The sequence below is a fragment of the Athene noctua genome, chromosome 1, assembly GCF_965140245.1.
Source record: "Athene noctua chromosome 1, bAthNoc1.hap1.1, whole genome shotgun sequence".
Taxonomy (NCBI): domain Eukaryota; kingdom Metazoa; phylum Chordata; class Aves; order Strigiformes; family Strigidae; genus Athene; species Athene noctua.
In genome coordinates, this window is record NC_134037.1 from 3,681,333 (window position 1) to 3,698,084 (window position 16,752).

General features: G+C 42.5%; 1 protein-coding gene across 2 annotated transcripts in view; it reads right to left on the reverse strand.

Moving 5' to 3' along the window:
• Positions 1-16,752, reverse strand: part of INTS9 (integrator complex subunit 9) — a 75,131-nt gene that overhangs the window by 38,274 nt on the left and 20,105 nt on the right. For both annotated transcript variants that reach the window (XM_074921293.1, XM_074921284.1), the window contains 3 exons: positions 14,319-14,439; positions 12,170-12,304; positions 5,748-5,859 (listed from right to left, as the gene is read on the reverse strand). In XM_074921293.1, the coding sequence (XP_074777394.1) occupies positions 5,748-5,859; positions 12,170-12,304; positions 14,319-14,439 (368 nt within the window). The remainder of the gene's footprint in view (positions 1-5,747; positions 5,860-12,169; positions 12,305-14,318; positions 14,440-16,752) is intronic.

Sequence of the window (16,752 nt, forward strand, 5' to 3'; positions counted from 1 at the left end):
TAAGAGAGAGAGAGAGAAAGAGAAAAATCAATTAATAGGGTTCATATTTAAACTTTTTAATAGAATTCTTCTAATCCAAATATTACATAAGGTATAGAAAGAAGCTACCGCATGAATTAGCAGAACACACTATCCATATGAATTGGGAGAAACCCTTCAGATCATGAAATACATTTATTTACTGCCTTCCCCAGGCTTAGTGGAGTGAACAATTATAGTCCATTAGCTGGGGGGCACATACAGACTGAGCACATACAAAACTCCTGACACGAGAGGGCGGTCTTGCACTGGCACGCCAGGATAAATGAGTGACACAAACCACCTTCCCATCAAAATAAACTCTGCTCCATCTATCAGCTGTCCACCAGAGGGGAAGGACAACAGTTCACAGGTCTCAGCTGAAAGCACTACATCTGGTAAACTTGTTCTGTACTTGGTTTTCAGTGCTCTAGACGAATGGCTGAAGACGTGGCTATTTCAAACAGCCCTCAAAGCTAGAAGAGGGGAAGGGAGTGTTTCTCCTTCTTAAAACCTCTAAATATTTCTGTCTTTTCAATATAGCAAGAACAATTTAAAACTTCTGTGATTGTAGACAGCGTGAAGCTAGAAAAAAAATGAGGTAAAGAAAAAACCAAAAATAGGTTTACTCTGTAATTGAGACAGATCTGAGTACAACAGCAAAAGCAAGTACAGAGCAAATATTTTGCTTTTTTGTCAGAATGAATTACAAAAATGCTGTACCTTATGGGAAAGTGGAAATACTTTGTCCATCTCGCTGAGCAATTGCTGCCTTACTAGGATCTCAGCTGTGGGCTTGGGGTAAAACCATCTACTGATGTTAATTGCAGTGCAGCCGCAGTAACATTATGCATCAAGGCATTACACAAAAAGCTGTGAAAGAGCCTGAAAATGCATATATTACATCCCACCATAATCACTTCCTTGACTTCAATTTATTGACAAGCTTTGATGGGGTGCAGATTTAGCACATTAAGGGTCTTTTTCCCCACCTACATGCTTAAGTTTATGGCTGAATATTTAAAGACTTTGTCTAGGGAAGTGCACAGACTCTGTAGTAGGATTTTCCACATACATTTAGGTATTTAACTCCTTTTAGCAGTCAGTGCCTGTTCCACGCTGCTCCCAACAACAAATGGTGGTCAAAGACACCTTCTAACAGAGTTGTAATACAACCGCACTGTAGCGGGTTAATTGCCTGGGTTTTCTCCAAGTTACATACAAACTATACCATCAAGATATTTGTGAATGTGAATAGCAATACTTTGCATTTGTCTAGAACCTGAGAGGTTACAAAATATCCCAGCAATGTGTTATATTATCCCTCTTATATGGGCAAGTCTAAACTATCCCATCTGTAAACAGGATGTGAAGAGAGAAATGAGATTAAGAACGATATTTTCAAAGCCATCTGGGGGCTGAAAGTTAAGCCTCTGGCTCCAGGACCAGACACTGCATTGCTTCCTTAGGCACCCAAAAATTCTGCAAAGAGGGAAGATAAGTACCTACAGCCACAGCAGCAAGAACGCTGCATGGGGCAGAGACAGGGGATGCAGAGTACAGGGCACATTAGTGATCAGCAGAAAATGTTAAGAAAAGGGGTATAGCTGCAGCTCTGTCTCTGCTCTGAACAAAAATACTGGCTGAAACACCAAGGTGTGTGTCTCCAGTAAACTGGTTCCTTCTTCTTTCACCCAGGCACAAACTAGCTTCACCCAGTTAGGCTGAATGGCTCCCTCCCACCTTTGAGGAGGCAGGAGGAAGAGCTTTCATCTAAAGATGGGCTGGCTAAAGAATTTGTCTGGTTCCCTGAAAAGTGTTTCATTCCTAAGCCTCACAGCTCTCCCTTCCCTGCAGCCCTCAGGTAGCTATGGGAACTTCAAACCTTTTTGCTGAAAACAACCAGAAGTTCAAGATTCCTGAGGCCACAGAGAAAATAACAAGAGGGCAAGGTCTTGGAGCAGACGCCAACTTGTTTCTGCTCCCAAGAAAACTACAGAGCTGGTTACCAATAATTAATATAAAATCACAGTTCAGGGAGTGGAGCACTCTTCCAGGCAGCTGCCCTACCCACTGACCCAGGGTGGCTGACCCCTCAAATCGCGTGTTCCTGGCAGCATGGTGATGCACCTTTGAAACTGGCCTGGGGAATACTCCTGGTCCCCAGGACAGAAAAGGACAGCAACATGGCTATCCCACCGCTGACAAGGCTCTGTGTGACAACTTTCCAGTTTAGAATTCAGCCCAGCTCCTCGGTGCAAGTTTATCTGTACGTGCTGTGGTCAGCAAGCTGGGCACTACTTCTTGAGGGTGCTCTTAAGTGGTTCCATAAAGGGATAGGAATTACCTCCCAGCTTCTGCGACACAGGGATGAAGACCTTTACAAGCATACTGCCTTCCATGCAAGCAGCAGGTCCAATCTGGCTCTCTGCACCACTACGGCAACTTTCTATAGTTGTCAGTAAGAGGACACGTATATTTGAAAGCTGTTTAAGGCCCAATTTATCTCTGTGACTGATGGATGCACTCTCTTGATAAAAGTTGTATAATAATCTTGGCATTTCAAATTTAGTCTCCTTCAGTAGCTCCATAACAAGTTGTTCAATTTACAGCTCACAATGAGATACTTGCTTTTCGAACAGCTGCCACCACAAGGTCAAGTTGGCACCTAAAAAGCAAACTGTGCTCTTTTCTGCTTTATATAAACACACGCACACACAAGCACAACCGCACACGCACACAAAATATCACAAACTGTCCCTACAGACAGTCTGGCAATTTTGCTGATGATGCCCAAGGCAATGTAAAAATACAATTGCTTTTCTCGAGCTGCACAGTGCTGGTGCTGCAATGCTGAGCACAGAAAAAAGGGGTTTGGGCTAAACTGAGAGGAACTTGGAGACGTGAGAAAGCATGGTTTCAGTGCTGCACACACAATGTGGAGAGGAAATCATGCATGTCACTAATAATCCTACATGCTGGGATGAAAACAGAGATCAAGGTGAAATTTTCACACTTCCATTTCTGTGCTTCCCAACACTTACCCACAAGCAGGCTGTTACCTCATGATACACATTTTTGGTAAATTTCCAGTGTCTGCTTTAGAGTTTTTACTTACTGTATTTTAAGCTTCTTGTGAAGTCCCCTGAACATTTTGGAAATGGGAAAAAGATACAAAAACTACTGCGCTCAGCTTGCCTACTCTGTCACTTGTTCCAGTAACCAATTGCTTTTTGGACTTTTTTACACATTTGAAAGAAAATTGATTCACTATTTTCTTCTCCTGATGCTGGGGTAGATGTGGGAACACTACTATGTAGAAGACAGCCCTACCACTACATTATTCACAGAATTATTTAATTTCTTCAGGTTGCTGCATTTTTTGGCAAATACCACTCAAATTCCAGATTCTTACAATGGCATTGTTTTAAGCATGTATCTTCCATTGGTCTTTAATAATTTTCTAATTTCTCTGAGCTGGTCTCATTCAAGATCGAAGCTGGCTTGAAGACCTTCAGCAAACCCCTCAAAAATAGTTCAGAATGTTTCTGTAAACCAGAACAACCTGCTCAGATAAACATCCACCTGCACCTACATATGTAACATATTTACCTATATGCATTCACCTTTTGGTGATTTTGCTTTGGGCCCAAGCTATGTCTCAAAGACTTTTAACTTTTAACAGCATTTTAATTAACAAGCTTCTTGCTTACTCAGCAGACAGCTGTTGCAGTTCAAGACAGGAGTGACACTAAGGTGCTTGCTAGAGCACATTTGCAGCAGAGCTGGCAGCAGGGCAACATGTACCACTCCTTGGCCTCTCCAGGCCAAAGTCTAACATTTCAGCTCAGACTTGCTTCCTTGGTGGTTGAAGGTAAGATGACAGGATGCGATCGTACTACCGTCTGTCAGGGGAACAGTAACCCCCATAAAGGTCCAGAAGGGACAGAGAAGGGCAGCACATCTGGATCTAGCACAACAAGGTCACCAAAGCTTATCTGAGAGGGCTCATAGGGTAATAAAATAAACAATGTTTAAAAACAATGAAAACACAGACCTTAATACACACACAGAGATATAAACACATGCATCACTTAGGAAAGGAACTCACAGGTGTTAAGAATTAACACAGCTTCAAGGGAAGGTTGGACAAGTTCCTGGAAGAGAAAACCCCTGAACATTACTAACTACACAAAAAGCCATGTCTGAGTCAGGAAATTCCTGAAATAAAAATACTTGAAGGCTATAAGATTATAAGGGGAAAGTATTATATAGTCTCGTCCTGTTCTACTCTTCTCCAGACATCTGCTCATGATCCCTGCTGGAGCCAGGATGTTGGCAGCAACTATCTTTGGTACAATCCAAGATTATCATTCTTATAAAATGCCAAAACACACTCTATTAATAGGTATTTACGCTACAAGGAATCATCCTGACCTTGGAACTCGTCTTTTCATATAAACAAAACCCACACAATTTTACCTTGTACATCCCACAACAGGACCTATGACTCCTGTTTGAACTGAAACTTGTCCTAAACAGGGATATCTGATTTTGATTTAGAGACGGTGGTTGACAGAGGAATCTACCACCTCCCTTGTACTATTTGCCCTCCACTACCCTGGCAGTCTCATACTGGGACTGTGAGACAGCACATAGACATTCAGCATCTGTGCATACACGCAAGGATTTTAAAATGGGAAAAACGCCGATGTATTGTGGGTTTTTTTCTTCTCCAGTGGTACATTCACATGTAAAAAGTAAGACTAAGAATTACCTGCACTTCAGTTCTGTTCTCTGCCTCATTCTGCAACCTTGGGTAAGCCACCTAAATACTACAGCTCAAATATCTCCCAGGTGCGTAATGGGGACTGCAATACTTGCTTACAGTGAGGATTCCCTGATTTAGACTTCTAATGTCTTTTGATAACCTTTGTAACAATCCTATCACAAGCTTTTTAGTCTTATTTGTAAATAATTTAAAATAAAGGGAAGATCTCTGATAAAAGAACAGACAATATACAGCAGGATAGACATGAGAAAGTGCTTTGATGACAGAAGGGTGAGAGCACAGAGGAGCTGAGGTGGGGGAAGGGGAGAAAAGGAGAGAACAGCACTGGATGTGACATTCCAGGCTGGAAAATGCTGCCATTCACACTGATATCACAGCTTTGCAATTATCAGCTTTTCCAGCTGTGAAAGCGTCTGATTAGGTTTTATATTTCTGGGGTCTATAAATATATCTTGAAATATTTTTTTAAACAGAGATTGTGCTATTCGCTTTTGATATATTTAAAAATCAGGTGTAAGAAGGGAAGCAGATGTGCTTGTTTTCAAAACTGGAAGTCATAAAAAAGCATGTAAAGATTTTACACTGGCTGATATACAGGAAGGAAATAGTAATATTTCAGCTGGGAACAATATCCAAAACCTAGGCAACATGTAGTCTGTTGGCAGCTAAGCGACATACTTAGCGAACCAAGAGCAGCAGATGATTAAATCTCATTATACCTGTTCCATTCCAAAACATTTTAGGTACAACTTGTGTCTCTCCAAGCACTTACTGTATTAATGACATCAGGAGCACATCGTAAAATCTAAACAGCTAGTTTTATGCCAGAAGCTATAGCTGGACAAGTTATTCAATTCCAGGAATCTCAGAATTATTTCCCACCCAAAGCAATGAATAAGATGATAAAATAGGCTAAAGACTTCTTTCAACGACCTACCCAAGTTGCTGCAGAATTCTCCTACCATGCCATCTGGGTTAGCAGTAGGGATTTGTGTAAGACCCGTCAGGATGAGAACATCACTATTTTTAAGAGAAGCCTGGTCCATGGGCTGAAACAGAGCACAGTGAGATAAAATGTGGAACATGACAGTTACAACAGAGGCTTCTCTGCTCTGTACCAAGAAGACTGCAACACGTAATACATACAGTCACCAAGAAGGAGAACACATGGAACACTTTAAAGTGAACATTCCTCCATCTGTGGAAATCTAACTGGAGTTAATAAAAACACATACAACTGTTTACCTGCATACTACAGCCCAAAACAAACAATGGAACTGTAACTGGATCTATCTCAAAGAAGTCTCCACAGACTAATCATTTCATGGCCTCAGGAGCTGAACACTGAAAAGGCAGTAATTTGCTGAGGATGTGGCAAGTACAGTCAGGAAACGATCTGACTCTTGCATTACTATCTCTGGCTGTACTAGTTTCCAACTTGCTTCCCTTTGCAAATCAAGGCAACAGCTTGATTTCCAGGGCTCCCTGTCTACAGGGGACAGGACCATTTTCCTCAACCATTCAGTGGATTCTCTCTGGAAGAGGTGAGAGCAGCAAAGGACTTTGGGTCTGAAGCTCTCAATTTTGTGTATGAATCTGCACGCTCCACGAGGCTCTCCCCTGAGTATGAAGTCTGCTCCTCTGCCCACAGTGTTTCGACCATGACTTTCAAACACTCATTTTGTATTGTTTGCACAGCCCTTTTTTGTGAAGTCTGGTTTTGTGAAATGATAAATGGCTACTGCTGGCAGAAAAGAGAAATTGGTTTAGATTCCTTAATACTGATAAATTTTGTTTATTTATCTAAGAAATAATCACACATGAATTTTTTTAAAGTTAGCTATATTATCCGGCCAAACAGACAAGTACTTCTTTAAAAGCCAGTAGTTGAAAAAAGGCGAAAAATCATAGCTTCAACTGCACCACCCCCCATAAAAAAGCAGTGCTCCCAGTGCCACACCAGAGCTAAAATAATAGAAAAAATATGACTTGGCTTACCAGTCTACCCTAGCAAATCTGATTAGCAGTATGCCCTCCTCCAATACCTTTCTTTGAAGACTGTGCTAGAAGCTAAGATATGTCAAAGTAAAATAGATGATTTCACAGGGCTATGATCTGCTGGCTCTACAGTACTGTACTGACAACCTGCAGTCATAGGTACAACCCTAGATGATGTGGTTAAAGGGCTGAGGGTAGCCATCACAAGCATCCATCCACACCCCATCTGCTTCCTGAGGGACAGAAGAGTTTAGATCTGCACAGTTATCCTGTGCCTCACAGATGTAGCAGGGGACTGACAATTAAATGGTCCAAGGAAATACCTGGCAACTTGGCCACTGGCAGTCTTAGTGTTAAAGCAAACGTTGCTTCTGCCTTGACTGTGCATAAAGGCTCACACTTTCTTCACTGAGGTCAATCATTCACAGAATCCCAGAATTACTCAGGCTGGAAAAGCCCCTCGGGATCATCGAGTCCAACCCTCAGCCCGACTTACAAAGTTCTCCCCTACCCCACATCCCCCACAGCTCATCCCAACGGCCCTGAAACCCCCCCAGGGATGGGGACTCCCCCCTCCCTGGGCAGCCTGTGCCACTCTTGGACCACTCTTGCTGGGAAACATTTTCTCCTCCTGCCCAGCCTGAGCCTCCCCTGGGGCAGTTTCCAGCCGTTCCCTCTTGTCCTGTCCCTGATCCCCTGGGAGCAGAGCCCAGCCCCAGCCTCTCTGCAATGTCCTGTCAGGAGCTGCAGAGAGGGATGAGGGCTCCCCTCAGCCTCCTCCTCCTCACACTGAACACTCCAGGCTCCTTCAACATTCAACATGTTTTATACTGGCACTTTATTAAAGCAGGATGAAAATGCATACCCACTTCTCTCCATTAGCAAACACACAGCAGAAATTTAGAAATTATACTTAAATGTGACCTGATACTAAATATATATTCTTGATACTCAAAATTTATCACGATTCAATCTCGAAAAGGCAAAATCCCCTTCTCTCTCTGCAGATGCAGTACAGCTATGGTCAAAAGCAAACTTTTAGTCTCACTCTGGGCTGGGATGCACTTCCCACAGCTACTGTTTAACCAAAGGTGGGCTACTGCAGCCAGCTGCATGGGATTTTATGGTTATATATTCTCAACAGACCCTCTTGAGTCTCATGAACCAGGAAAGACTTCTATCAGAAGACATTGATAAAGAGATTTCCTCTACTGAACTTAGATCACTGTACAATTAATTCCCTTGCTGACAGTCCCTTAGTGCCATTCTTAAGTAGTTGAGAAAGACCTTGCTCTGTTAAACAGGCAGGGGAATTTCGCACACTTCGACAGAAGTTTACACTGTGCACCACCTTGTAGGACCAGACCTGTTACGTGAGATTTATTGCAATCTTTGACTCTCCATAGCGTGTCCGTGCAGATGAAATGCCAATAATGCAATAAAAAATAATATCGAATCTGCCTGTGATAATGTACATAATGATTATGCCATATTAGATACGCATAATTTCAGCTGCTATTGCACTGAGAGGGCTTGCATTGATTTTTGTGGGTTAATGTAAAGAATATGTCTTAAAAGGCTTTTAGTGACATGTCTGAACCTGTGCTGTCAACTCCTGTTCTCCACTTCAGTGGCAACGGTGTCAATTCTAGCCTCAGAAGAGGGTGAGGCAAAATTTTCAATAGAAACCATCTGCCAGAAGACAGAAGCAAAGAGAACAATTAATGGTACCAGACCTAACACTCAAACAAACCCTTTAAAGCTCTTCAGTTATTTTCAGCAGCTATGAATACAGCCTTGCTGAACCCTGCACTTGCAGTTCCTACAGACCTGCTGAGGATTTCACAAGATACTCCTGCTGCTGCACCCAAGACCAACCCAACAGCCAGCATTCACTGCACCCCGTTCCAGGTAACCCGGACATCCTAGGCCATGTCTAAACTAACTGCTTCACCTTCTCTCTGCTCTTAATAGAGATGGACTGGTTGTTACAGATTACGCTGGGTTTGTGTGGTGGGGTTGGTATCGGGGAAGGGGGTTACAGCGGTGGCCCTTGGGAGAAGCTTCATTGGAAGTTCCACCAGCTCCAAGTTGGACCCTCCTCTGGCCAGGCCAAGCCAATTAGCGATGGTATCCACACCTCTGTGATAATGTATTTAGGAAGGGGATGCTGAGAGGGGGCTGGAGACTTGTGAGGAGGGGTTATGAGAAGGAAACCCATGTGAACACCAGGGTCAGTGGAAGGAAGGAGGGGAGGTGTGCTGGAGCAGAGCCCCCCTCTATCCTGTGATGAGACAGCAGGGCCACCCCCTTGCCACCACGGAGGTCACTGGGGGAGCAGAGACCCACTTGTGGCACTGGAGGAGGTGACTGTACCCGAAGGAGGACGGGACTCTGAGGGAAGAAGCAGCCCCCGCTGTTGTAGTTTGGTGCTGGGACAACTGCAACACGCAGGGGTGACCCACGCTGGAGCAGCCCAGGAACAGCTGCAGCCCCTGGGAAGAACTCGTGACAGAGAAGGTTTGTGTAGGACTGTCTGCCGTGAGAGGGACACCATGCTGGAGCAGGGGAAGAGTATGAGATGTTTCCCCCCCTCCTCCCAAGGAGGAAGGAGCAGCAGACTGACCATAAACTCCATTTCCTGCCCCTGTGCTGCTGGCAGGGAGGAGGTAGAGAGATCAGGAACAAAGCTGAGCCCAGGAAGACTGGAGGGGTGGGGGGAGGTGTTTTTAAAATGTGATAAGCTTGTCACTGTCCCACTCTGTCTGTTGTGTCGTCATTGTTAGCGTTTGAATTAAAGTGATGTTCTTTTTTCTTCCCCTAATGAGTCTGTCTTTTGCCCATAACTATAACAGGTAAGACTCCCCTCCCTGTCCTTACATCGATTTCTGAGCCTTTTGCTTTATTTTCTCCTTCCCATTCCTGAGGGAGAAGGGGTGAGTGAAGGGCAGTGTGGTGCTCAGTTTCCTCTGGGCTCAAACCACGACACAGATATACCAGAACCCTCTGCTGATTATAGACGTACCTTAAAATTTCAAGAAAACTTTAAGGTGTAATTTACACCAAAGAAGCAATCCCACTCTCTTCCCAAGGCTGCTAATTCCCACCCGTGCTGCCATCTCCACTGTGTCAGCACTTAAATCCCAGCACTGGCAGAAGGGAGAAGGATGGAAGGACTGAGCAGGCACCCAATTTTGGTCAGCTGGGATGAACCTTACCCTGTTTGCACCTCGAGAGAAGGAAATGATTTCCAGGCTATTACTGCATGTATTAGCCAAGATTTAAGAGGAAGAAGGCTTTTTCCATTTGTATGCCCAAATAATCTGTGTCTTTTCACCCTAAACAAACAAATGGCTGCTGAGAGCCTGGTCAACTGAAGTTCATTTTTAAATTACTATGGAGGGAGTTCCAGAAGACTGGAAAAGTGCTAAGGTTTTACTACTATTCAAAAGCTCTGGATATGTTTTTACATAAACATATGCTGATTAACTGGATATCTTTTTAAAAATAAAATGCAGTGACTTCTCATACACTTTAAAAGATGAGAATTTCACTATGACTGCTCACGATGATTCTATGGAGAAACAGGTCAGACAAACAGCTTTTCACTCCCTGATGAAAAAATGCTGATTTGTTGAACACAGATTTGACTCTGTGCCACTCAAGATATTGTGATCATTACATACTGTCTGTCAAACATCAACTAGATGAAGAGCTGGTTGGCAGCTTACAAAAACCACTAGTCTTTACAGAATCACCCTATTGTAGGAGCTTGTACTGGTGTTCTCAGGGATTAACAGTAGGACAAAAACTATCCATTGTCTTCAACAGTTATCTGGAAGCAAATATAAGATGATGATGATGCTATCTGATATGCAAATGATATCTAGAAACATTTGTGATGTGGTAAATAACAAGGAAAGGAAACTGAATGCAATTTCAACTATTTGGTAAGCTATTCCTTCAAATTATGTTTCAGTACAAAATAGTGCAAAGTGCACTGGACTGTATGCTAAAAAATGGAGCTCTTGGAGAGCATGTGGGACAAGCAACACTGTCAGCAGAGTGAATAGTTCAGGTTTCATTTCTTGTTAGCAAACTGAGTAGGTCCCTAGGGTTTCACGTAGGCTCAGAGTACATTTTCCTGCACTTGTTATGGCTGAAATTCCCTGTCTAACCGCTACCATTTCTGCAGGCTGCAGTGAGTGAGCACAGATCTGCTGCCTGTGAGCTGTGCTCTTACCAGGCCGTTCATTTACACACCATTCCCTGCTACAGGGAGGTAATTTCCATAAAACCAGGGACTTTACCAGAAGTTTCCAGAGATGCGATCACCTTTGGAAAATGATGGAGCATGGCCAGTCTAACCTGATAAACTCAATCTCCATTTCATGTAAACAAAGAGAAAATGCTCTCAGTAAACTGCTTTTTACAGTGCAAAGTTTCTCACAGAAATACTCCGTTCATATATTGTCAAATACTGCTGCTGTTCCTTCACTAAAAGGTGACAAAAGAGCACAATCCAGGCCAGTACGAGGCTGATGAGGAAAAGGGATTTAGGGACTGAGACGTTGCATGTAGCTAAGTACAGCCATACTCTTAAGGATGGTTTATCCATTGCAGTTGTTCAGCTCCTGAGACCAAGCTTTTAAATGAAGGATGCTGAGAAGCAAAGCTCTTCAGAAGATATTCACCTTGGGGAAAATTACTTACTGATCGTGAACCTGACACATTTTCTAAATTATTTTTAAATATCTTCTGCTAATATTGCTTTTAACTATTTTGACAACTTCTGAAGCACACAGTACTGCAAACTTCAAGCCATTCTTTGCACTAAGAATTTATGGATCTAGAGAGAATTAATTTACTGGAAATTACATCTACAGCACTATAAAGACTTTGCCCTTAGCAGAGCAGGGTGGAAAAGTTGGCAGCCAGCTAGCTATCATTTCTCCCAAGGAAGGATGTTTCAGAAGTGATACAGAAGCAGTCTGTGAACTGTCTGTAAAGACTCTTCAGTGAAATATAGATTTTAAAAAAAGTCACTAATGCTCTATTGTTTAACTCTACTGAAAATTTCCCATTTAAGGTGAAGGAGAATTTCCCAGCTGGTAAGTTAACATCAAATCATTGATAACAAAGAACTTCAGTTATTTTTCCCTAGTAATTATTGATACCTGTCCACTTACCAGATAGTATGTCTTCTCAATGCCCACTAAGCCAAGCCAACTGCTAACAGAGGTACTTTAGTCCAGCTTCTATACTTCACCTCATCCCAACTAGAATAAGCCCTTCTCTTTTTTTTTTAGGCAAAGACACTTCCCCCTACAGAAGACTAACAGAAGTCTTCTGGGGCTGTACCTGAGGGTGTGTTGTAAGTAGAGAAGATCCCGAAACATAGGAAACCTTTTCATAGTGTGACTGGATAATCCAATTGGAACTCCCAAGAGCGTAGCCTGAGCTGAGAGGAGTGACCTGCACAGCACCAAACAGCTCCTGAAACACACAGCAAGAGACATTAATTTGAGTGAGCCCCCAAGAAAGTCAGAACAGGTCATTTTATCATCAGTGATACTAATTTTAAAAGTAGTTCTGCTATTCAAAGCCTTTATGAAGCTAGTTTCCTGACCGTTACGTCTGCTGTTTTTATTTACTGATGTGTACCAGGACACACACTCTGAGAAAAGCTTTTCCTGAGGTCAGGCCTTCATAAAGTCTCTCTTCCATGTGAATTCTATGGCATCTAACTCAGTTCACAGTGAATTGTAACTCTAAATGGAGGAATCAACCAGGGTACTGATCCTCTGCTGTCTTTGCTATATCGGAGAAGCTTGTAGGAGCTTTACATCCTTGAAGACTCTACAGTCCCATAATTAAATTTTATTGATACTGGTCAGCAGGAGAGAAGGAAGAACAAGGAGTTCTCTACTGATAGAAAACTCTGTTTGGGTTATGCATTTTGCTGTCGAAAACATTCAAACTCACTTTCTAACTTTATTTTTTTTAAATGTTACCTACTGTTGATTTTGAAACAACACCCTGCAAATTCAATCCAAATTTCAGCTTCAGTTCTAAGCATAAGCAACCTGACAGTTTTCTCCTTTCCAGGTGTCATTAGAAAGTTTATTGTTTTATCTGTACACAGTAACATGTTATACTTGTTTTGAGAAAGGAAAATAAACCTCCGTGTATACCTCACTAAATTGAACTACTTTCTGGTTACTGAATAATAGAACAAGCATCTGATTCATGCAATCGTAATGATTTTTCTAGTATCTCAATATGTATTTGGATGCCTTGCAAAAGGTGGCAGGGTCTCCATCCCTCAGAGTGTGTAAATCAAGACTCTACATTCTGCTGATACGCAGACATGTAAAACAGACAACAAGCCATTCCTGATGTTGTCACCCAGTTTTGGGTTAAGTGGCTAATTAGGGTCTGACTCTTTTAAAAGTGAGCTTTGGGAAGAGAGAAAATATATGTCTCTTTTCCCAATAACTATAAAAGAATGATTGGCTCAGACACACAGATCTAAAATTAGGCTGGGTGCACCCACACTGTGAGGATAGTCAAAACTGAACAGTAGCCACACACGGAAACTGAGGAGTCCAAATGCCCTCAACCTGTCCAGTTGCTAGACAAAGCTGCAGCCTTTACTTACGTCAGAAGCCATGTCAGTGGAGGCTCAGGGTCTTTTTCACCAGCTGTAACACAGCACCATACAAACCCAAATTCACCAAATTTAGCACACAGCAGCACTGGTTACTGTTTCAAACTGTCATACACGTAAACAGCAGTCTCCAAACTTCAGTGGCCCATTGCTTGGGTATATAAAAAAAAGCTCTGGGTACACAACTTACTTTAACTCATCTTTTTATTTCTTATGGCCCTGAGCAACAATAGGAGGTATCATGACCCACATGCTGCCTACAAGGCATAAGGGAACACTGTACATGCAGACGACTGAACTATTGGTTCCGTTAATTCTAGAAACTAACACTGGATAATAGTGGCATTATAGACAACAAATGTTATCTGGGAACCCTGGGAAAGGAGTTTTTGAAGTTCAGGTCAAACCATTAGGTTTTGTTTACAATCCCTAATTTGCAGTATAAAAGAAAGTGGAGGATAAAGCACTCAAAAGATTCCCAGAAGTGAGATACAGCAACTCAGAAGGGGATGTGGCTTACAGACGGAGAGGATGCATTCATTTGGTACATCCTCCCAGCTCTCAGTGGGCCAGCCATCAACTCCGAATCTGAAGGTACACCACCTTAAAATTGGCCTCCCTGAGGAAGAGGAGAAACAAATGGATACTCCCTGATTTCACCAAACAAGAACCCTTCCTGGGAGGCAGACCGAGGGACATTCAATATAATCTTGTCTTGCTTTCCTAGGCTAGGGTAACTAGATCTTGAGGGAAAATAGAAAAGGAAAGGCATTTCTAGAGAAAAGCCGGGAAACAACAGGTTGTTACTGTTTTCCTGAGGACAGCTTTACAGGTACTCACAATTTTCTGAGAATACCCCACCAGCTGGATCTTGCTGAGTGCAGCATTCACTTCTGGCATGGTGTAGCACTTCCTCCACATAGACACCTCCACTGCATCCTTCAGAGGGGCGGGCAGCAACCTGCAAAGATCAACGGGGCGTGCACATTTTCATAACTTCCCCATGGACCACCAGCTTTTATTCCCATTTATATTCTCCAGATCTCAGATTTTTCTCTTTTTTTTTTTCGTTTCATTTTAAATATGCCTGGTGCTTTGAAGTGAGGAGCAAGACTTTCTGCCTCTTGAGGAGCAGAAGGACACTGCCCATTTTGCCTCACCCCAAAGACTGCTCCCCTTCAGCTCTCTTTGTTGTTATTCAGCCCTTTCATCACAGAAGTAGCTGTGATGAAGGTGTTACAGCAACTCTTGTGGTATTTTCACCACTGATGAAAGACTCTGGCTGATCCGACACATCAACATGAAACACACCACTACAATTGGTAGAGATGACTAGGATCTTGGATCAGTGTCTATTTTGCATAACCTAAGAATTTGAAAACAAAAGCAATCCACAATCTTGTGATTAAAATACAGGTACCAGACCATGAACAAAGGCTGGCTCTGCTCCCATTTTTGTCACCAGTCTCTCACAAGAGCACGTGCCACTGCACCTCAGCTTCCTTGCCTTCAACTCAAGATACCCCACTTGCCTTCCAAGTGTACTGGCAAGGATACATTAGCTGACACTGCAGAGCTCTCTGAAATACCCTACACGGAAGCATTTGAGATGTTTTACACCAAAGTAAAATCCATCCATCCTGCTCTTCACAGACATTGCAAGTTAGCTGGACAGCGTTGTCAAGGGAAGAAGTGAACTGTAATGGCACAGGCTGTAAGAGAGATGGCTAACTTCTGGGAAATAAATCTTCCTTAGCAACATGAACTGAGGCAGGAAGCAGCACAGCTGCCAAATGTGTAAGAAGAATAGGATTTTTTTTGTATATTAAACCAACGCTAAATCAAAGGCTAATTCAAACCAATTTCCAAAGATTTATGGAAATTGGTCAAGTTTCTTTGATCAATTTGTTTAAAGGAATTTAATTTATTGTTATATCTACTAGGTCAGTGAACTCCTCCATAATTTAAGATACTGAAGAAAGGATTAAGGCCAGCTATTGCCAAGACTGCTGTACAGGTCTGGTGCGATAACTGCAATTCCAGCACATGCTGGCTGAAAGCACACTGCGCTTAAGGAAACAAACAAAGCGTTCAAGGTCTTTTTTGGGAAGTCATAAGCAGCAAAAGGCCAAACAACGTGGATAGTTGTCCACCATTGCACTGAAGCAAATTGCCTGTAAAAGCCTTTAACCTACCATAAGAAGCATTTAGTGTTGGATGCTTTCAGGAGCTTCTCTTCTGGGAAGAGGAGAATATATCTCCAGGTAATGGAGAAAAGTGGGAATTGTCCTTGGTGACTGAAGTAAGTTTCTATTAGCCCCGACTCTGTGGCTACACTGTAAATATACTCGGATCCCTAACAGAGACCAGTGGCACCAGTCTCCAGCAGTTTCATTCTTTGCTGAGTGGCACACAGAGACAACGAGGACTGCTGGTTCCTCAGGGTGTGCCCCTGCTGGCATTCAACCTGCCGCCCACACTTTTTAAATTTGTACAGAAAGTTACTAGAGGGTATTGAAAAGTCTGGAGTGACTCTACTAACACTATGGCAACATCCTATTATGGATCACTCCTAACAACCAGATGTGTGTGGGCAGTCAGGACAGCCAACCTACGGCCACAAACAGGAAGGTATCATGAAGCAGCGTGGTCTGGTGGTCAGTATACAAAAATTATGCTTAAGAAACTCAGAGGCTCATAACTGGGCATCTGCACAGAGACAGTCCTTCCCATTCAGTACAAAGGATAACATTTAATATATGACACGACATGTTCTTGTTTGAAGGGAGAGGAAGGCAGTACCAAACTAGATCAGAATGCTGCCCTCTCTTGTCCACTACTCTGTTGCAGGAAACAGTCTGTTTCAGACACTTTATAGAAAGATGTAAGCAACCATCAAACAGGTAGTTGACAAAGTGTCTTTCATAAGGCAACCTTCCTCTTTAGCCCCCTGAATCCTAATCAGCCTGAAAGACATCCTGGATGAGCATCTACAGAGCTTCCAGGAGATTGCTCATTTAAAATAAAAACCAATGGTAATAAAACTTGCTAAGCAATTAGTTCAGACTGGATTTGATAATGGAAAAACGTAAGCCACTATAATGAACTTATTATATTTTATACAGTATTTGCATTTAAAATGCTTCAATGCTTTATCTAATGAAGATGATAATACTTTGTGTTTTATACTAACTGTTCAGAGTAGAACTAGCTGAACTGTAAAGCTGTAATGGTGATTGATCAGCCTGAAAAATTAAAGTTAGACTCAGAAGTA